Source organism: Lygodium microphyllum, chromosome 2, assembly GCF_053477565.2.
Source record: "Lygodium microphyllum isolate KBCC chromosome 2, Lygodium_microphyllum_v1.1.10, whole genome shotgun sequence".
NCBI lineage: Eukaryota > Viridiplantae > Streptophyta > Polypodiopsida > Schizaeales > Lygodiaceae > Lygodium > Lygodium microphyllum.
The window spans coordinates 17734788-17752844 of NC_141136.1; the positions used below are offsets into that span (position 1 = coordinate 17734788).

General features: G+C 42.2%; 1 protein-coding gene across 2 annotated transcripts in view; it reads right to left on the reverse strand.

The window, feature by feature from the left end:
- Window positions 1-18057, reverse strand: part of LOC148039520 (serine/threonine-protein kinase STY46-like) — a 79964-nt gene that overhangs the window by 43471 nt on the left and 18436 nt on the right. For both annotated transcript variants that reach the window (XM_087691549.1, XM_087691558.1), the window contains exon 2: window positions 15288-15402. In XM_087691549.1, coding sequence (XP_087547675.1) covers window positions 15288-15402 — 115 coding nt within the window. The remainder of the gene's footprint in view (window positions 1-15287; window positions 15403-18057) is intronic.

The following is an 18057-nucleotide window of genomic DNA, read 5'->3' on the forward strand; positions in this document are numbered from 1 at the left end:
ATCCTTGTTTGCACGTTACACCAGTCCACACACCCTCTGCTGCTGTTGGCGCCCAATTTCCAGCCTGCAGTCCGCCTCCATCTGTTGTCTAGCCATCATCGACTGCGGCCATATCATCTTAAGCATGTCCATTGCTATAGGCGACAGCTCTCAACTCCTAGCGACTGCTCCAAACTGTCCCAGCCTACTGTTCATCATCTCCAAGGTCAGCCAGCTTGCATTTTCAACATTAGAGGCCTTGACACTCTCAGACACTATTTCAGCCTGCTGTTTACAGCAAACTGTGCACAGTTTCCAGCCCGCGATCAGTGGTACACTGCTGCGTTTACCAGTTTCCAACCTCCAGACTGCTGCGTTTTGGTGACAAGCCTGCTGCCATTCACTATTCAGCACTCCTACACTCCAACTGGTGGTCACAGACTTGGGATCCGTCTTCAGTGGACGTCACACTCCAACATTGCTCTGCCCTTGAGCACATTGTACACTCTTACATTCATTTACAGCATTCATTCACTTCAGAGTTGTGTTCTCTCTCTCTCTTCTTCTGTTTGTGTTTGAGTTTTGAGTTTTGCGTTTAGGGTTTGAGTTTTGCCCCCTGTGTCTATGTCTGTGTCTTTGTGCTTCTGTTGTGGTTGTACACTCTGTGTGTCCTCAATGCAAACCCTAGCAATCTTCTTAACAGAGTAAGCAGTTGATCGAGGAAAGAGCAAGTAAGAGTGACAGAGAGAGAGAGTGTGGAAGTACGATTCGATTTTGGGTGTACCAACAATGTGTTGGTATACAAAGAATAAAATGTATTTATACTTAGGGCACGTAAGGGTGCATTCACATATACAACTAAATAATGCACATGTACTATACACAGAGGTAAAAAAAAAAGACCTTTATCCCAACAACCTCCCACTTAAAGGTCCGAAGTGAACCTCTATTTAGTGAGAACATCTACAAGGTTATCCTGTGTTTTGATCTTAGTCAATGTGATTAGACCATCTTCCAAAATCTGTCTGATAAAGTGATATCGCACATCTATATGCTTTATGCGTGAAAGATACATGGTATTCTTAGCCAGATACACAGCACTCTGGCTATCATATCCCAATATTGTAGTATCCATAGACATGCCGAGATCCTCTACAAGTTTGCTCAACCAAATAGCTTCCTTAGAAGCTTCAGTATAGCTGATATGTATTCAACTTCACTAGTACTCGGTGCTACGATATTCTACAACTTGGAACACCAAGAAACGGCCCCACCAGTAACTGTAAAGACATACCCGCTAGAGGACCTATGAGTGTCCAAGTCACCTGCCATGGCTGCATCACAATAACCCTACAAACCGAGTGCACCCTATCCATAGCAAATATACTTTCTTTGTGTACCCTTTAGGTATCAAAAAAATACACTTGACAGCTTCCCAATGTGGTTTGCCAGGATTTGACATAAATCTCTTGACAACCCCCACTGCATGAGCAATGTTTGGACAAGTAGCAACCATAGCATACATAAGAGAGCCACAAGCTAATGCATAAGGGACTTCCTTCGTAGAATTGGCTTCCACGTCATCTTTTGGGTTGTTGGCTTTACTAAGCTTAAGATAAGAAGGTAAGGGTACCCCAAAAGGCTTAGCTTCAGCCATGTTAAATCTGTCCAATATCTTTTCAATGTACTTTTCTTGAGATAAAAACAGCAATTTTTGCATTCTATCCCTGCGAATCCTCATGCCCAAAATATGCTCTGCATTCCCCAAATCTTTCATGGAGAAGGCTGATTTCAGCTGATCTTTGAGAGCATCCAAGCTAGTCTTTCTTTTCCCAGCTAGCAACATATCATCCACATACAAAACAAATATGATGGGGCTACCATCTGTATTCTTTTTCATGTACAAACAATGATCTGCATGGTTGCGTGTAAACCTATGAGAGAGCATAAAAGTGTCAAACTTTTTGTACCACTGCCATGGTGCTTGCTTCAGCCCATACAAGCTGCGTTTTAGTTTACATACCATCTGCTCTTTTCCAGAAACTACAAAGCCCTCAGGCTGTTTCATGTAGATTTCCTCATCAATGTCACCATGCAGAAAAGTTGTTTTTACATCCATTTGGTACAGCTCTAAGTCAAATACAACAATGAGAGCAAAAAGCACACGTAGAGTGGTCATCTTCACAACAGGTGAGAAGACCTCTTGGAAATCAATCCCTTCCTTCTGTGCATACCCTTTGGCAACCAATCTTGCCTTGTACTAGGGTTTCCCATCAATTGTCTTTACTTTGTAAACCCATTTGTTTAACAGAGACTTTCTTCCTTTGGGCAACGACACAAGATCCCAAGTATCATTAGCATATAGAGATTTAATCTCTTCCTTCTGGCTCCCACTTACAGCTGAATTGGCATGACTTGACCTCTTTATATGTAAGAGGCTCACCCTCATCTGTAAGCATAACATAATGCAAGGAGGGGTCATACCTATGTGGTTGCCTTCTTACACGTGTAGACCTGCATACCCAATGAACTACAGTTTCAAGAATTGGATCTACATCTGGAGGTATGTTATCTTCAGCATTTATTGGCTGATGTAAGCCATTTTCAGCATGCTGTTCATGCTATACAATACCTTCATTTTCATTACTAGCACCTGCATTTTCATAATCAACAAGTCTATCTTGTTATCCATGACCTCTTTATGCTTCTATTTGCTGTCCATCATCATCTAGCTCAAAAATAACCAACTAATCATCAATTTCAGCCTGTGGTACATCATCATGAGGCTCATCATTTGAAGTAATAGATGGCTGCAAATTTTGAGATTTGACCTTTTTCATATCTTCATTAGAGGCTAAAGTACCTTTTAGCAATTTTGCCTCATTAAACACAACATTACGGCTGCGAATAATTTTCTTGGACTGAGGTAACCACACTCTGTAGCCAAATTTACCCTCATCACCATAGCCCATGAAAATGCCTTTGGTGGATTTTGGGTCAAGTTTGTTCCTCAACTCATCTCTAACATGCACAAAAGCATCACAACCAAATATGTGTAAATAGTCATATGAGGCCAATTTGCCAAACCAAACCTCCCCAAGGATGCCATTATTTAAGGACCTATTTGGAGAGCGGTTGCAAATGTGAACCACGGTTTTAAGTGCCTCTCCCCAAAATTCATGAGGGAGATTAGCAGTGGACAGCATGCACCGCACTCTTTTACATAAAGTTCTATTATATATTTCAGCCACCCCATTTGAAGAAGGGCTATAAGGAGCTGTAAGCTCCCTCTTAATTCCATGCAAGTCACAAAAAGACTTAAACTCAGTAGATGTGAACTCACCCCCATTATCAATTCTCAAGCATTTCAGCTTTCTACCTATTTGCGTGGTCACAAATGCATGAAAAGTTTTAAAAACAACAAACACTTCACTTTTCTTTTTCAACAAATAAACCCAAATCTTCCTGGAACAATCATCAATAAAAGAGAGAAAATATACAATACCACCCAACAATTTCACGGGAATACTACATACATCAGAATACACAAGTCCAAGACATTGGACTTACGAGAGACACCAAAGTACAAGGAAGTTTTCATTTACTTTCCAAACTGACACTCGTTACAAAAGTCAAGTTTAGAGCCTTTTCCATCAACCCTCTTCAAAGAGGTGAGGACATCAAGTCCTTTCTAGCTCATATGGCCTAGTCCCCTATGCCACAACTCCGGATGACAACCAATTTCAGCAACTGCAAGAAACTTGCCATTCAAAGCTTTACAGTGCAAACAATACAAAGTGCCCTTCTTGGTTCCTTTTGTAATCAGCATGGAACCCTTTTTCAATTTCCACAAACCACCACCAAACAGTGTAGTGTAACCATGCAAGTCAAGCTAACCAATAGATAGTAAACTCTTCTTGATGCCAGGTACATATCTGACATCTTTCAACACAAGCTCTTGCCCATTATCTAAAGACAAATATACACTGCCAATCCCATCAATGCTACAAACATGGTTATTTCCAAGGTATACTTTTCCATAGCTACCTACATTGAACATAGCGAAACACTCCAAGCAAGGAGTTACATGAAAAGAGGCACAAGAGTCCACAATCCAAGTCTGAGTGACACCATCATCAACTGACAAAAGTGCATCAATCACATCAACCTTGGTAATCTGCATATCCTGCATGTGGCATACGAGGGCATCATAATCAACTGCACATAATACATCAACATCTGTGTCTGAAAGCTCCTCTATGACTGCACTAGAGGCCACATTGGCATTTTCTTTGCCTTTGGCTGTCTCAAATACATCTGTCTTATTCTTTCTTCTTTTTGTCTCCTGCATTCTTCTCTCTCTTGTTCCTTCTTGTAATACCTGCAATCAAGCTTCTTATGGCCCTTTCGACCACACTGATAGCAAGTAATGTCACTCTTTTTCTTTCTTTTGCTCTTGCTTCTGTTTCTCTGTCCAGCATTTGCATTTTTCTTTTCAGCCCTGCCTCTTACATTATAAGCTGAGTTGTTGCCTTCTCCACTAGACATACGTCTAATTTCTTCATTCAAGATTGAACCCCTCACACCATCATATGAGAGATTGGGGTTATTGCTGAGAGAAACCACCAAGGTCTCCCAAGAATCAGGCAGTTCATGATCAAAACACACAAATATAACACAGAAAGGACAATTGGAGTGGAGCGAATAATATCCAACCAAGAAGCAGCAATGTCAAGAAAAACCATATCAGCTCAAACCATAGAGGAGATCTACCGTAACACTAAACCACGAACACGGGCCACATGACCATGGATGCCTAAGGCAGAATAAAAAACAATAGGCATTCCAAGTACGCCAAATATGCCACAGAGCTATCCATCGAAGGAAATGGAGGAGACAAGAATATGCAAGGCAGACATAGAAAGCATCCTTCTTTCCATAATCCACGGACGAGCTGATATCTGTTGCTAAGTCGCTGAGGACCGCATACAAGAAACAAAACTTCAAAATCTGTCGGACAACATGGCAAGAGACAAAGAGATGAAGCAATGTCTCATCACATTTAGTGCAAAATACACGACGACCACGAGAGATCTTGCAAGCACGCAACACATGCCCAGTTGGAAGACCCCCAACAAGCAACCTCCACATAAACACTTTACCCTCATAAGGAACCTTAGACTTCCAGAGTTGGAGGAATCTTTCCTGCCACTTCTTTTTAATGTCCTGAATATGCCATAATTTATTAGTCTTTCTAGTGACCCATTACTTGGCCTTGACCATCTAATGATGGATCTAATTAGCTGACCTTTTCTTGAAACCATTAGGAAGCACAAACATCCAATCTCGCCAAGGAGACGATGGCTGTAAAGTAAGCAAAGGAGAGAACCTCAGAAGCTTGTCCTATAAGGACGACCAAATGTCATGATAGCCACGAGGCACCCGAAAGTACTAACGAATGCGCCGGAAAGAATAAAGACGAGGCTGCCCAAGAATGACACCATCATGGACTGTCTGCAACCCCAAACGAGTCATCCGATTAAACCTATCTCACTACAAGTCTTTATCAGGCCAATCCAACAACCTAGAGATAGCCAGCACTTTTCCTTGCAACGAATTCTCCTTCTTACGAAGATCAAGAGGGCACCAAATTGCAAAACGTAACATCTCCTACCACGATGCAATCAAATGAGAAAGGAGAAAAAACTGGGAAACCTTAATAGGCCTTGTGGAGTTAAGCACATGCCACCAAGAAACTTGAATAACCGTACGGCCATGAGAGATACCAGTCTTTTCTATGAAAAATTTTGCAATATCTAACCAAGGATGACTCTGCACACATAGTGCTTGCAAAACTGCCAGTCTCAAAGCGACCATATGCAAATTAACATCCAATAAAGCTGCTCCCCCCATCCGTTTAGGAGTAGTCACATGCTACCACAAAATCCACACCTGGCCCAAACGATTCCCTTTCTTTTTCCACAACATGAAGCAGATAGGCTGAACTAGTTCCAAAAGAGACTTCTTAGTCCAAGGAAGTAAGGGCAAAAAAAACGAGACCATACTGATAATGGTGCATTGAGCAACTTTAAGTCTGACATGAAGAGGCCAGCCTTGAGATTTCCGGTACATTAACTAATCATGTATATGGGATGACATCCAATCAAGCAAGGCACAGGGAGCTACATTCACACCAACAGAATAACCCAAGTGATGGGTAATATCTCCTTTATAAATCACAGCTCATTACCAATCCAAAGCTTGCAGATCACTCTCCATACAAATAATCAAGGTAGATTTCTAAGCATTAATATGAAGCCCCGATGCTGAAGCAAAAAGAATTCGCATAACCATTGCCCTATTAACATTAGTGCGATCAGCCTTAAGAAACATAAAGGAATCATCAGCCAAAGATTGACCCAAAAGTTGGCCACCACTGGGAAGAGACAAACCAACAATCTTGCCTTGATCAACCAACTTATCCAGCAATGAGAGCATTGGATCAGTGACCAAATCAAATAGCAAAGGACTGGGAGAGCACCCTTGCCGAAGAGAACGAGACAAGGCAATTTTATCTGTGATCCCCCCATTAAGTGCAAGATGAGCCACAGCACCCTGAATAATGGTATCAACAAGAGAGGTTGTGCGAGAACTAGATCCCATGGTAGACATCAGCTGCCACAAGAAAGACCAGCTGACATGATCAAATGCCTTTCAAGATCAAGCTAAAGCATGACAACCTGTTGGCTCGAGGCTTTGGCATAATCAATCCCTAGTTGAACATTCAAAATGTTATGCATTATATTCCGTCCCTTAATGAAACCATATTGACGTGGATGAACCAAGTATAAAAATACTTTCTAGAGTCTATTGGCAATGAATTTTGAAAAGATTTTATACAAAGAACCCATAACAGAAATGGGTCTCCATTGTTTCAAAGAAGTCGGAGAAGGAACCTTAGGAAACAACCAAATCACAACAATCTTCTAGTCTGAAGGCATCCTACCAGAATTCCAAACTTACCGACACAAGCGAGTTAATGGGTCCTTAAGCTGCTCAACATGGGCTGAAAACAGCTCATTAGGAAAGCCCATCCCAGCCACGGCTTTTCCTTCATGGTAAATGGGACAACACATCCTCCACTTCAGCCTCTAAGATATCAACCTCCATCAAATCAACCCATTCAGGCTTAACCTGGTTACTAACCAAATCACAAATGTATCGACAAGCAAAGTGAACAGCATTAGAAAGAATCTCCTATGGACCCAACAAAGATTTATAATACTCAATGTACATTTAAATGATGGAAGCAGCTTAAGTAACCATAACACCTTGCCCATCCAACAAACGCACAATATTTTCCCAAGCATATTTCTGGCGTAAATGAGCAAAGAACTAATGAGATTGATAGTTATTATCATACAAAGCTTTCGCTCGGGCCAGCAATTTGTATTTAGCATATTCCTCCTCCTGAAGAGATTGAACTCTACATTTCAACCATTCAATGCATGTAAGCAAGTCATCAGTAGTTTCCCCTAACTCATATAGAGACAGTAAGTGAGCCAACAAAGTTTGCAAATGCTGCAATTCAGCTTGAAAAGAATAAGCATGTTGAATACCATAGTGTTAGGACAACGCATGCGTATTATCCCTAAAAACAGCCCATGCTTCCATCCCTCCAGATAGGACCCTTGAGCTAAAAGAAGCAATCAATTGCTGGATACATTCCAAAAAACTGATTTTGCGGTAGAAAAGATTGATTGAAACGTAGAGGCAAACAAGTAAGCAGAGCCTTAAAGGCATGAACGGGCCTCTGAATCTAATCCAAAACCAAAGGATAGTGATCTGACAAGACATATTGTCGCTCCACCCACATATCAATCACTACAGGAAGAAAAGAATCGCTCTGACAAATGTCAATCCTATCAAGTCTGGCCCAGGTGTTTGGATGCTGAAGAGAATGATAAATATATCGAGACTATAAAGGATGCATCCAAGACCACATGTCTTGTTTCAAAGACACAACTACCAATGCATCCCAAGCCTGCTGCTCAAGACCATCCATCACCGAGTGCGATGAAGTCACCTACCTAATCCGCAGATACACATGCATTAAAATCACCCATAACAAAACCTTGACGAGCCATGGAAAGGCAATGCAAGTCATCCCAAAGCTGATAGCATTCCCGAGTAGTAGAGGGAGCATACATGCCCACCAGCCACAAAACCTCTGTCAGAGTGCAACGGTGCGGAAGCGTAGGACTCAGAGAGAGAGAACGCAGAGAGAGAGAAGAGAGAGAAAGAGACAGTGGAAGATGAAGATCTGCTGTATAAAGTGTGCTGTATACAAAGATATGCAGATATATACACGGGCGCAGTGCGCTGGACTGCGTGTCTCCACCTCGACGATGCAACCTGCTGTTCACCTCGAAGTCTGCTGCAGTCTGCACTGTCTCCTGTCTGAAATCTGCGAACAGGGACAGAATCTATGCGAGCCACCAGCCTGTAATCTGCGAGCAGAAGAGTGTAGACAGAAGACTGAAAACTTGGCTAAAAATAGCCAGGATCTGGGCGCCAGAAATAGCAGGTCGGCTGCGACTGTACTGCAGTCAGTCGGACTGCCACGTGGCAGTCCGACTGGACTGTGCAGTCCGGACAGGCTATGATCTCTAACACCCCCTCTCAGAGCCTGGGCGGGGCAGAAGCCTGAGGGATCTGGAATGTCTCCGAAGTAGAGCCTGGGGAAGTGCCTTCATAAACAAATCTACAAGATTGTCCTCCGTCTTGCAGTACTCCACGGTGATGGTCTCATCCAGAAGCTTCTCTCTGATGAAGTGATACTGGATCTCTATGTGCTTCGTCCGGGCATGAAAAACAGGATTCCGTGCCAAGGCAATGCAACTCTCATTGTCGCATTACAGCAGAGTAGGATGAGTCTGGGGGCAGCCAAGCTCCTCCAACAATCTCCGAAGCCACACAGCCTCACATGTGGCGGAAGACACGGCCCGATACTCCGCCTCAGTAGACGAAAGGACTACCGTGGGCTACTTCTTGCTACTCCATGAGACAACACCTGCACCCAAGGTAAAACAGTAACCTGTAGTAGACCGCCTATGGTCCACATCACCGGCCCAATCCGAGTCGCTCCAACCTGCAAGAACAAGATCTGAACCACCTGTGCCTGCGGAGTAATGAATCCCTAAATCAGACGTCCCCCTCAAATACCGAAGTATCCTCTGAGCAGCCTGCCAATGCAACGTCTGAGGTTCACTCATAAACCCTGCCAAGAGCCCAACAGCAAAACAAAGATCAACACGAGTGTTGAGGAGCCAAATCAATGATCCAATCAACTGACGAGGCACTAAATCATGCTATGAGAAGGAAAGCTAATACAGTGGAGCCAAAGCTCAAAAGATGGCTGCACTATCCTGTCTAAATCAAGTGGCAGTACCTCTCAAGAATCTGCACAATGAAGGGAGCGAAATGCAATCCTCTGGGTGCTGGGCTATTGAAGTAATTACTAGAAGGTGAAGGACAATTGTCGAGGGAGCGAACCGCAATCCTCAAATGCTGTCTGAGATAAGAAAAACGATCACCAATTCCTATCGAGGGAGTGAAGCGTAGTCCTTAGATGCAAGGAAAATGGCATGTGCTACAAACACAGATCCTTGAGTTCTATGTGAGCTAACGCCTAATGAGATACAAGTTGCCAAGTGAAGAGGCAACCGCCGAGAGGGTAAACACAGCTTGTGAAGGCCTGTCAAACCAAAAACGCAAATATCTAGGGCTGCAAAAACTGATGCCAAATGTGGGTGACGCCAAGCAAGAAGATACTAACATTGGGAAATGTGACGCCAGATATGGAGGTCTCCAAGCAACCAAATGCAAATCTGACAAAGCCTAAAGGGAGTGGATGAGATCATCGGCTATGGAGGACTCACGCTAAGGTAGGAGTGTTGTTGCCAACTATAAGGAAGATGCTCCAGCTAAAGAGGAGGGTGACTGCACTTAAATGCAGCCCAAGAGATATTGAAGGCTAGCACCTAATAGCAAGAGGGCGAAGATACAATAGGCAGCCATGAACCATGAACCATAATGTCCGCCAGAAGGAGTGTGAGGGCAGTGGAAGGGCTAGAGAGAGAAGGGAAGAATGTTGGAGTGACAGAAAAAGAGGGGTGAAGAATGATTGAAATGGTTAAAGAATGAATGGAGTGACGGCCTATTTATAGGCATAAGCTGACTAGGGTGGCGCCCACTCAAGAGGGGTGAAGAATGATTGAAGTGGTTGAAGTATGAATGAAGTGACAGCCTATTTATAGGCATAAGCTGTCTAGGGTGGCGCACCACCTAGTGGGCACCCACTAACAAAATCACCAAAATGTGGACAGCATTCCTTTTTAGGGCTGTTAGTGTGAAATCCTGACTGAAGTGTGGAAACTGAAGAAGTGGTTTCTCAATAGCCTCGAGTCCTCGAAACTCATAAAGAAGGGGAAATTTGTTGCATATCATGATGGATGGGTGATCATCACCAATCATTGGTCCAAATGATGGTGCTCGGCCTCTGAGACATTGACATTTACAATAAGGAATTGTAATCGAGCCCTTCCAATGGATGTTGGTTATTTTGAGGACACTTTCAAAAATGTAGATATTGTCATGTATATTGAGACACACTAATGTAGTCGTGGGCACTTACCATAGGTATGAGGATATAGATGGGAGTCAATTTTTCATCCCCAGTCACCATAGCAAGGGAGACCAAAGGATCTAAAGGAGTAGTTGTGCTATTCACAAAGGAGCTCTGTGATCGAGTACACGTCATAGATAGAGATATTGAGATATGATTCCCATAGATCTGAGTATGTAGACATGGACTCAAAGAGCTATACATAGTAGTTTGCCACTTTTCACTCTCTCATTCTACATATGCACCATCGTGAGATGCAGCAAAGGAGTCCCCTTACATGCCACTATATAAGGATATTTTATGGTAGTTGGAAAAGTATAATGTGGAAAAAACTCCTTGGTCAAAATCCATAGTCTAGGTCACATCACGTTTAATACTAAGACAAGGACCGAGATCTCACTCGCTAGAGGATGTCAACAATGTTCCCCAACTTGGGGTGAACTTATTGTCCATTTAGCAACTTTGTTGATTGGGGTGAGCATAGTGATTACACTTGAGGTCATAGACTCTCAAAGTGGTTAAGTGATTCCTCACGGTAAGGCACAACCTAGTGGCCTCTACATGATTACCCAATTTCTTTCAAGAGATTGTCCTAGAAGATACGAACATGCAAAGATCATCATGTGGCATTGGGGAGATAATAAGTGTGGTAGACATTTTGTTGCATTGGAGAGTGCTCACAAAATGGTTATCTTAAACAACATGTCAAGATGGACATGTTTAGGAGGGCTCACATGTGAACTATTTGCTCGGGTCACCTCTTTGCTGCCAAATATCATTGACTTTACCCTTTTAATTAGACCTATTATTAAGCAATGGATCATGCATATTTGAGTTTTACAATGATATGAGGTTGCACCAAGAGTTCACTTGTCACTCTAGTTTCTAGATATCCTAGATAATAGTTTCTACAAGAGATGGTTCATGTATATAGAATTATAATATATGATGGATTGTTTTATATGCACCCATATTTCTCTTTGGATGACATCACAATAAGGTTGGGAGAAGTTTTGCATGCATCAATGACACATATCTTTCCTTGTATGGTGACTCTCTCCACCTCACCACAAAGTACTCCTCCACAAGACTGCTGGTATAATGATGAGTGTCCTGAGACATGAACAAAGTGTGAGATAGCTAAGGGAGATACTACACATAGGCAAGCTCGAAAGATCTTTTCATACCTAATACAAAGAAATAAATGAGCATATGTGGCTAAGTGGAGGCAAAGATATACCAATTATTTTTGGGACAAGACAAGAAGAGGACATGGGGGATGTTCCAAGAAAGGCAATCAAGCACCCCAATCGCAGCACTAGAGGCATGGTAGTGTGTACATGTATGTAAGGAACCTTTATGATGTAGAAGGCAAGTCCCCCTATGTTCCCCCCGCAAAGGCTTCATCCATCTTGCAATTGATACTTCACTGTAGGGATGGTGATAGACATGATTCATAGATTGCAGAATCGAAAAGCAAAAGATCATGATGGCCTTAGCAAGGAACATTTCATACGTGCATGTGAAGTTCTTGCTCTTTTGTTGATGCATAATTTCAATCAAGCCATGTGTGAGGCCTTTTCGGCAAGTGGGACAAAGCATACCATTGTATCACTCTTGAAGAGCAGGGACCCTATGGTAGTAGAGAATTACAAAACAATTATGATTAGTTACTACTTGACCAAGATATATGGTTGCATTTTAGAGCATGAGCTTAGCACATGAGCAAAGTGACATGGGTATAGAGCAGGGGGGCAAGCGCGCTTCAGGATAGGGATCACTGCACTTGATCATATATAGACCCTCAGAGCTATTATAGAGAAAGGTAGGGCACATGGGAAGAGGTTTATTGCTGCTTTGTGGATTTTCGCAAAGCATTCGGCATTGTGCTCCGCACTAGGCTGTCATGAGGACATGTATTTTTGAAACCTCACTTAACATGTGGATTAATTTTTAATCACATGGTTAAGTAAATGTTGCACATATGAGGTGTAATTGGGGTTAGAGTAGATTTACAGTTTTGTCGCGAAGAATGACTGAAAATCAGTCAAATATAGTTGTTGCCCTGCCACAACAGCTTGTAGATGCAAAGGCCAATCAAGTGCCCGAATCAAGGGGCAAATCAGATTGAAGACTTTCTGGTCACTTTGGACAGCAAGGGGAGTTTGGATTGTGAAGAGAATTGGAAGAATCCCATTGTAAATCAACTTTTTCTTCAATAAAGCTAAAGAAATACTGAAAGGGGCGCCAATTTTGGGACCAATCGGGTGTGCATTGTCCAAGATCAGTAGGTAAATTTGTATTTTCAGATTTGCATTTATTGTTTGCTGCTGTAATTAAGTTATAATCAAGGATTTACCACCCATCCACGGAAGGAAGGCTGGTTACACTAGGCTCCTGCATCAACTACAGGATATTGGCACTCCAAAATATCTATGGTGGGGGATTTATGCCTTGTATGAGTCAGTCACAAGAAGGGTGTATACTCCAAGAAGCTTTCTAATATGATGGACAATATCATCGGGGTGAAGCAAGGATGCCCACTTTTGACCAGTCTCTTTGGTGTTTGTGTTGATGAGCTCTCAAATTATGTGGATCAATTAGGAGGACCAACTGCGAGCTTGGCTGGCATCTTGATACCCATCTGGCCCATGTCAGGTGGGATAGAGGGTTATGTAACAGTTGGACATGGAGTACTTGTGAAAGAACCAAACTTGCAATAGCACAACCTAGCTTCTGATCTGAACTGCACCAATACTAACTGAGACAGAAACTGGAATCACCCCAGACTCAGACATGTAGAGGCTGCCCACAAAAACAACATGGGCATAAGATCAGATCACAATAAAGCAGCCTTATACTTGCTAGATCTAAGGCTAGACTTTGCATGTCAACAGACTGTAGACCAAACACAAGGTCTCACACAGACTCGCTGCAGGTATGGCAGCAGATAGTAGAATGACATGCCTCTAGTCAAAAACAATGCAGCTGCCAGAAACCAGCAGGGTGATGGAGATATGAGCATCTTCAGAGGTAAAAAACACAAGGAGGACAGTCAACTGCAGCTATACCAACTGTGATCCACCTAACATCCAAGTTACAAGCAAAGCCTGTGGACATCAGTCACAAATAAAAGGAAGCAACTGTCCGATTTTGCTCACTGTTCACAATACAGTCATGCAAGCACAACACTGAGGCAATTGCACAAACTTGTTTTTGTGGAAGCCCTGCTATATATTCGAAATTGATGTGCAGGGTTGGTTTTCCTGAACTAAGGATTACCAAAAAGAGTGTTAGAAACAATGAAAGCTACATGCAGCTGCTATTTATCTCCAGCTAGCCTGCAATCAGAGAAGGATTGCTGCAGACAATGACAAAAAGTGGTTTTCAGAATCAACCATCTGCATGAAAGGCACTATGATTTTTGAGGTGTCCTGACAGACCATGGAGCCAATACCTTGTCCATGATAGCACACATTGAAGATAAAAGAGTACCAAACATCCAAAACTACTAAGAGCATTCTGCCTCAAAGCCTAGCTTTTGAATATGAGGCTACTGCAATCTTTCTTCTGACAGACTTAGGAAAACTCACAACACTTCAACCACACATATCTATAAAAAGACTCCTTGCTTAAAGCATGATCAGCATTCAAGGAGTAAATAAGATAAAGAAATAAAGAACTTATGCTCACACCCGCTCAATGTGAACAGCTAAATATCTGCATCAGGCACCTGTGCAGTTTTGTGTCCTTCGAGAAATATTTAGGGTGCAGCCTAAGAACGGGTTTGCATGGCTGGAGAAGATTGTGACCTTCCTCTAAAAAGGGTCTGAGAGGCATTGTATAGAACCATCCCACCCTCCTCAACCACACCTTCCATTTAATTAACCCAAACATAGACAGGAAAGAAGCCTTCAAGTTCTGAACTGTCAACAGTTGCTAAACACAGTCTGTGTATGCAAGGTGCACACAGGGGTGTTTGCAAATGTTAAGTTTTGTCTGGGTTCAATCTGCAACATTTATGATTTTCTACGCAAAGAAGTTGGAGCCATATGCACCACTTGGGTACACATCCTTTAATCCATATAACATAAATGATAAAATCCAAACCACATGAAGAAGCCTGTGATTGTCAAGCAACATTAGCTTGTCACTTTCAGGTATAAGGATGTGGTCATTCATGGCTTGATAATAAGCATACCTGCTAGATCTTTAATAATATAAAACTGTATCTATGTGATTGTTCATCCCAATAAGGAGCTATTAGTCCAAACAAACCCCAAACAAGGATTGGATTATCAGACACAATTTCACGTATCTACTGTGTGCAAAACAGCCAGTAAATACAGTATCCAAGACACTGAACACTTTTATGCAGTTACACCAAGAAAAATAATTTGAGCCACAATGAAGATAACTGAAATGCTTGGAGTTGGCTGAACAAACCTATTAAAAGAAGGGATTATTTTCATTGGGTTCAGGCCAGTTCAATCAAATTGTCAACCATCATACTATCCTTCACATTAGATGTAATTAGCATTTGGAAGTCTCGCAATTAGAAAATACACTTTTGTCAGTTTGCCAAATCAAAATAAAAGCTGTTGAGATAAAAGAGACTTACATGAACAGCCCTCACATGAAAAACAGGTCCATTCTCACAAGTTTGGGCCAATTCAAGCAATTCCTTGTGTCTCAAAACATCTTCTGCTCTTTCGATATTGACATCCAATGCATACCTATACAAAGCATCAATTTGCAAGCCCCATGTCATACTCATCGTAACAAAAGGAAGTTGCACTAGCTCTTAATTAACAACACATTAGATCAATCTTCAAGACGTCTCCTCAAAATGGAAGGGGAACACTCCAGCAAGAAGAAACGACGAAGGCAATGAAAGAGAACTCAGCTGAATACTAGATGAAAGCTGAATACAATGATCAGCCCCTCCATGTGCTACAGCGTAGCTACAATGAGGTGTTAATGACCAACCAGCAAGTGTGCCTATAAATAGGCAAGAAACCCCAAAGAGAACCTAAAATACTCTTGGGTGGCATAACCCTAAAAACCTCTACAATGAGGAATATGTTTTCTCATGTAGAGAATGACACTATTGCTAAAGTCCTTAGCAAGAATATGGTAAAAAATGCATTGGAAAATCGTAAATTCAGGGATATTGTGGATGGTGTAGGAAGTGAACGTCTTAGGGATGTAAGCAACTTGTTCACTACTATAGACACTCAAGGATTATGTGACAAGGTGGCACTAAGTTCTAAGCCATATAGTACGATCTATCAACAATTGGACACATGTTTTAAGCATGTCTTCAAAACTAAGCGAGTAGTGCCTCTACCAAAACTATTTTATGTGAAGAATGCTCAAAAACAACTAAATGATAAAGTTTAAGAACTGATTGGTGAGCCTACACATCTGGACATCTCTAGTGGGGGTCTCTTGGCCAAAAAGATAGAAGGGCCCCAAAAATAGGGACAAAGGACAATAACACCAAAAGTGACCAAAATGAGTGGATATGGACAAAGCTCCTGACATCCCTCACCAATTCAGCATAGGGCTCACAATCAAGAAATGACCATGACCACTAACACCCCTCTTAGTTCTTGTGTGTGGCTAAACTCCCAAGGCATGCAAAAAGCTGAAGAATCAAAGGCAATGGAAGAGCCTTCATGAAGATATCCACTGCATTATCCGCTCTAGGATAGTAAACCAGTTCCATCTCTCCATCATGAATGCACTCACAAGCATAGCGATATTGGATCTCAATGTGCTTCATTGAAGCATGAAACACAAGATTCATGTCTACAGTCAAAGCAGCTCTAATTATCCCCATGAATAACCGTGGGTGTAGTTGTGGAAATCAAATCTCACCCATCATCCTTCTCAACCATACAACATCCTAGGCAGCCGCACAAGAGGCGTGATGCTCCGCCTAATACATTGTCCCTCGCTGCTACAAGAAATGGCACCTGATCCCAACATAACACAAAACACTTGTAATTTTTGTAATAGATCTCCGGGAGTCTACATCACCAGCCCAATCTCCCTATCAGTGAAACCCCCTCTCCAAACAAATCCCATGGGTCAAGGTACCCTGCAAGTACCACAAAACCCACAAAGCAGCCTAGCAATGGAGCTGAAGATGTCTCTACATGATTGAATGAAAAGATGATAACTGCAAAAGAAACATCTGATGTGGTACTAATCAGCTATATCAAGGATCCAACTAGGCACATGTACCGAGTGATCTCGACCATTGCAAGTGAGAGATGCTCACACAACTTGGCCCTAGGTACATGGGGCTTGAAATCAGCCTGAAAGAAATCATGATAAAAGCTATCAACAACTCAGCTGCATATATCTGTTGTGAGAAGAGAATGCCTGGGCATCTAAAACACCTCTAGCCCAAGGAAAAAATCAAGAAGTCCAAGATCTGTTATCTCAAACTTAGTGCTCTAGCATCTCTCAAGTGTGCACAATGACTCCCAGTTATGATCAAATCATCAACATACAAAATGGCATACATCACCAACCCATCAAACAATCTGAAATAGAGGTTGGGATCGTAATCAGACCATCGAAAGCCATGGGCAAGAAAGAAGCAGTCTATGCACTAATACAAGCGCTAGGTCGGTCCTTGCTTCAAGCCATAGAGGGCCTTCCACATGCAGTAAACATGATCCTCTCATCCTAGCACACTAAAACCGAATGGCTGCTCCACATAAATCTCCTCCTGAAGATCACCATTCAAGCAAGCATACTCAACATCAATATTGAGGCCTGAATAGTCATGTGTCTGCTGACTGCTTATGGACTTAGTATTCAGTCAACTTATAAAGTTACGTGAAATACTTAGACTTTTGGTATCTAGTTTCATGTTGCAACAGGTGCAATGAGCATCATTCATGCACATCTAATGAACATATGCTTTTTCCAATGCAACTAATTCTATGGATTTGACGTTGTTCATTTATCTTTCCAAGGCAATCTTGATGTTCAATTCCTTTACTATGGTTATTGTCCAGGCCAAAGAAGACGGAATGGATCTGAGGGTGGCAATAGAAGTGCCAATGCCATCAAAGTCCATCGATAAAGAAACTCCACACGATCTTGGGAATCCCCCTTTGGAACACAAGGGGCCAGGGAATCCATAGCATCGTCATCAATATTATCCCACTCTATGAGAGTTTTTCTTTTCTTTTTTGTTTTTTTTTTTGGTTTTGGTGGGGGGGGGGGGGGCGGGGGCGCTCAACCACCATATGGGGAACCTACAATAGGAACCCTGTTAGAGACAGAGAGAGAAACAAGGGGAAATGAGGTAGCTCCGATCTTCTTGATCTATCAAAGTGACCATCTCTGAATGATAATGGCTCTAACCT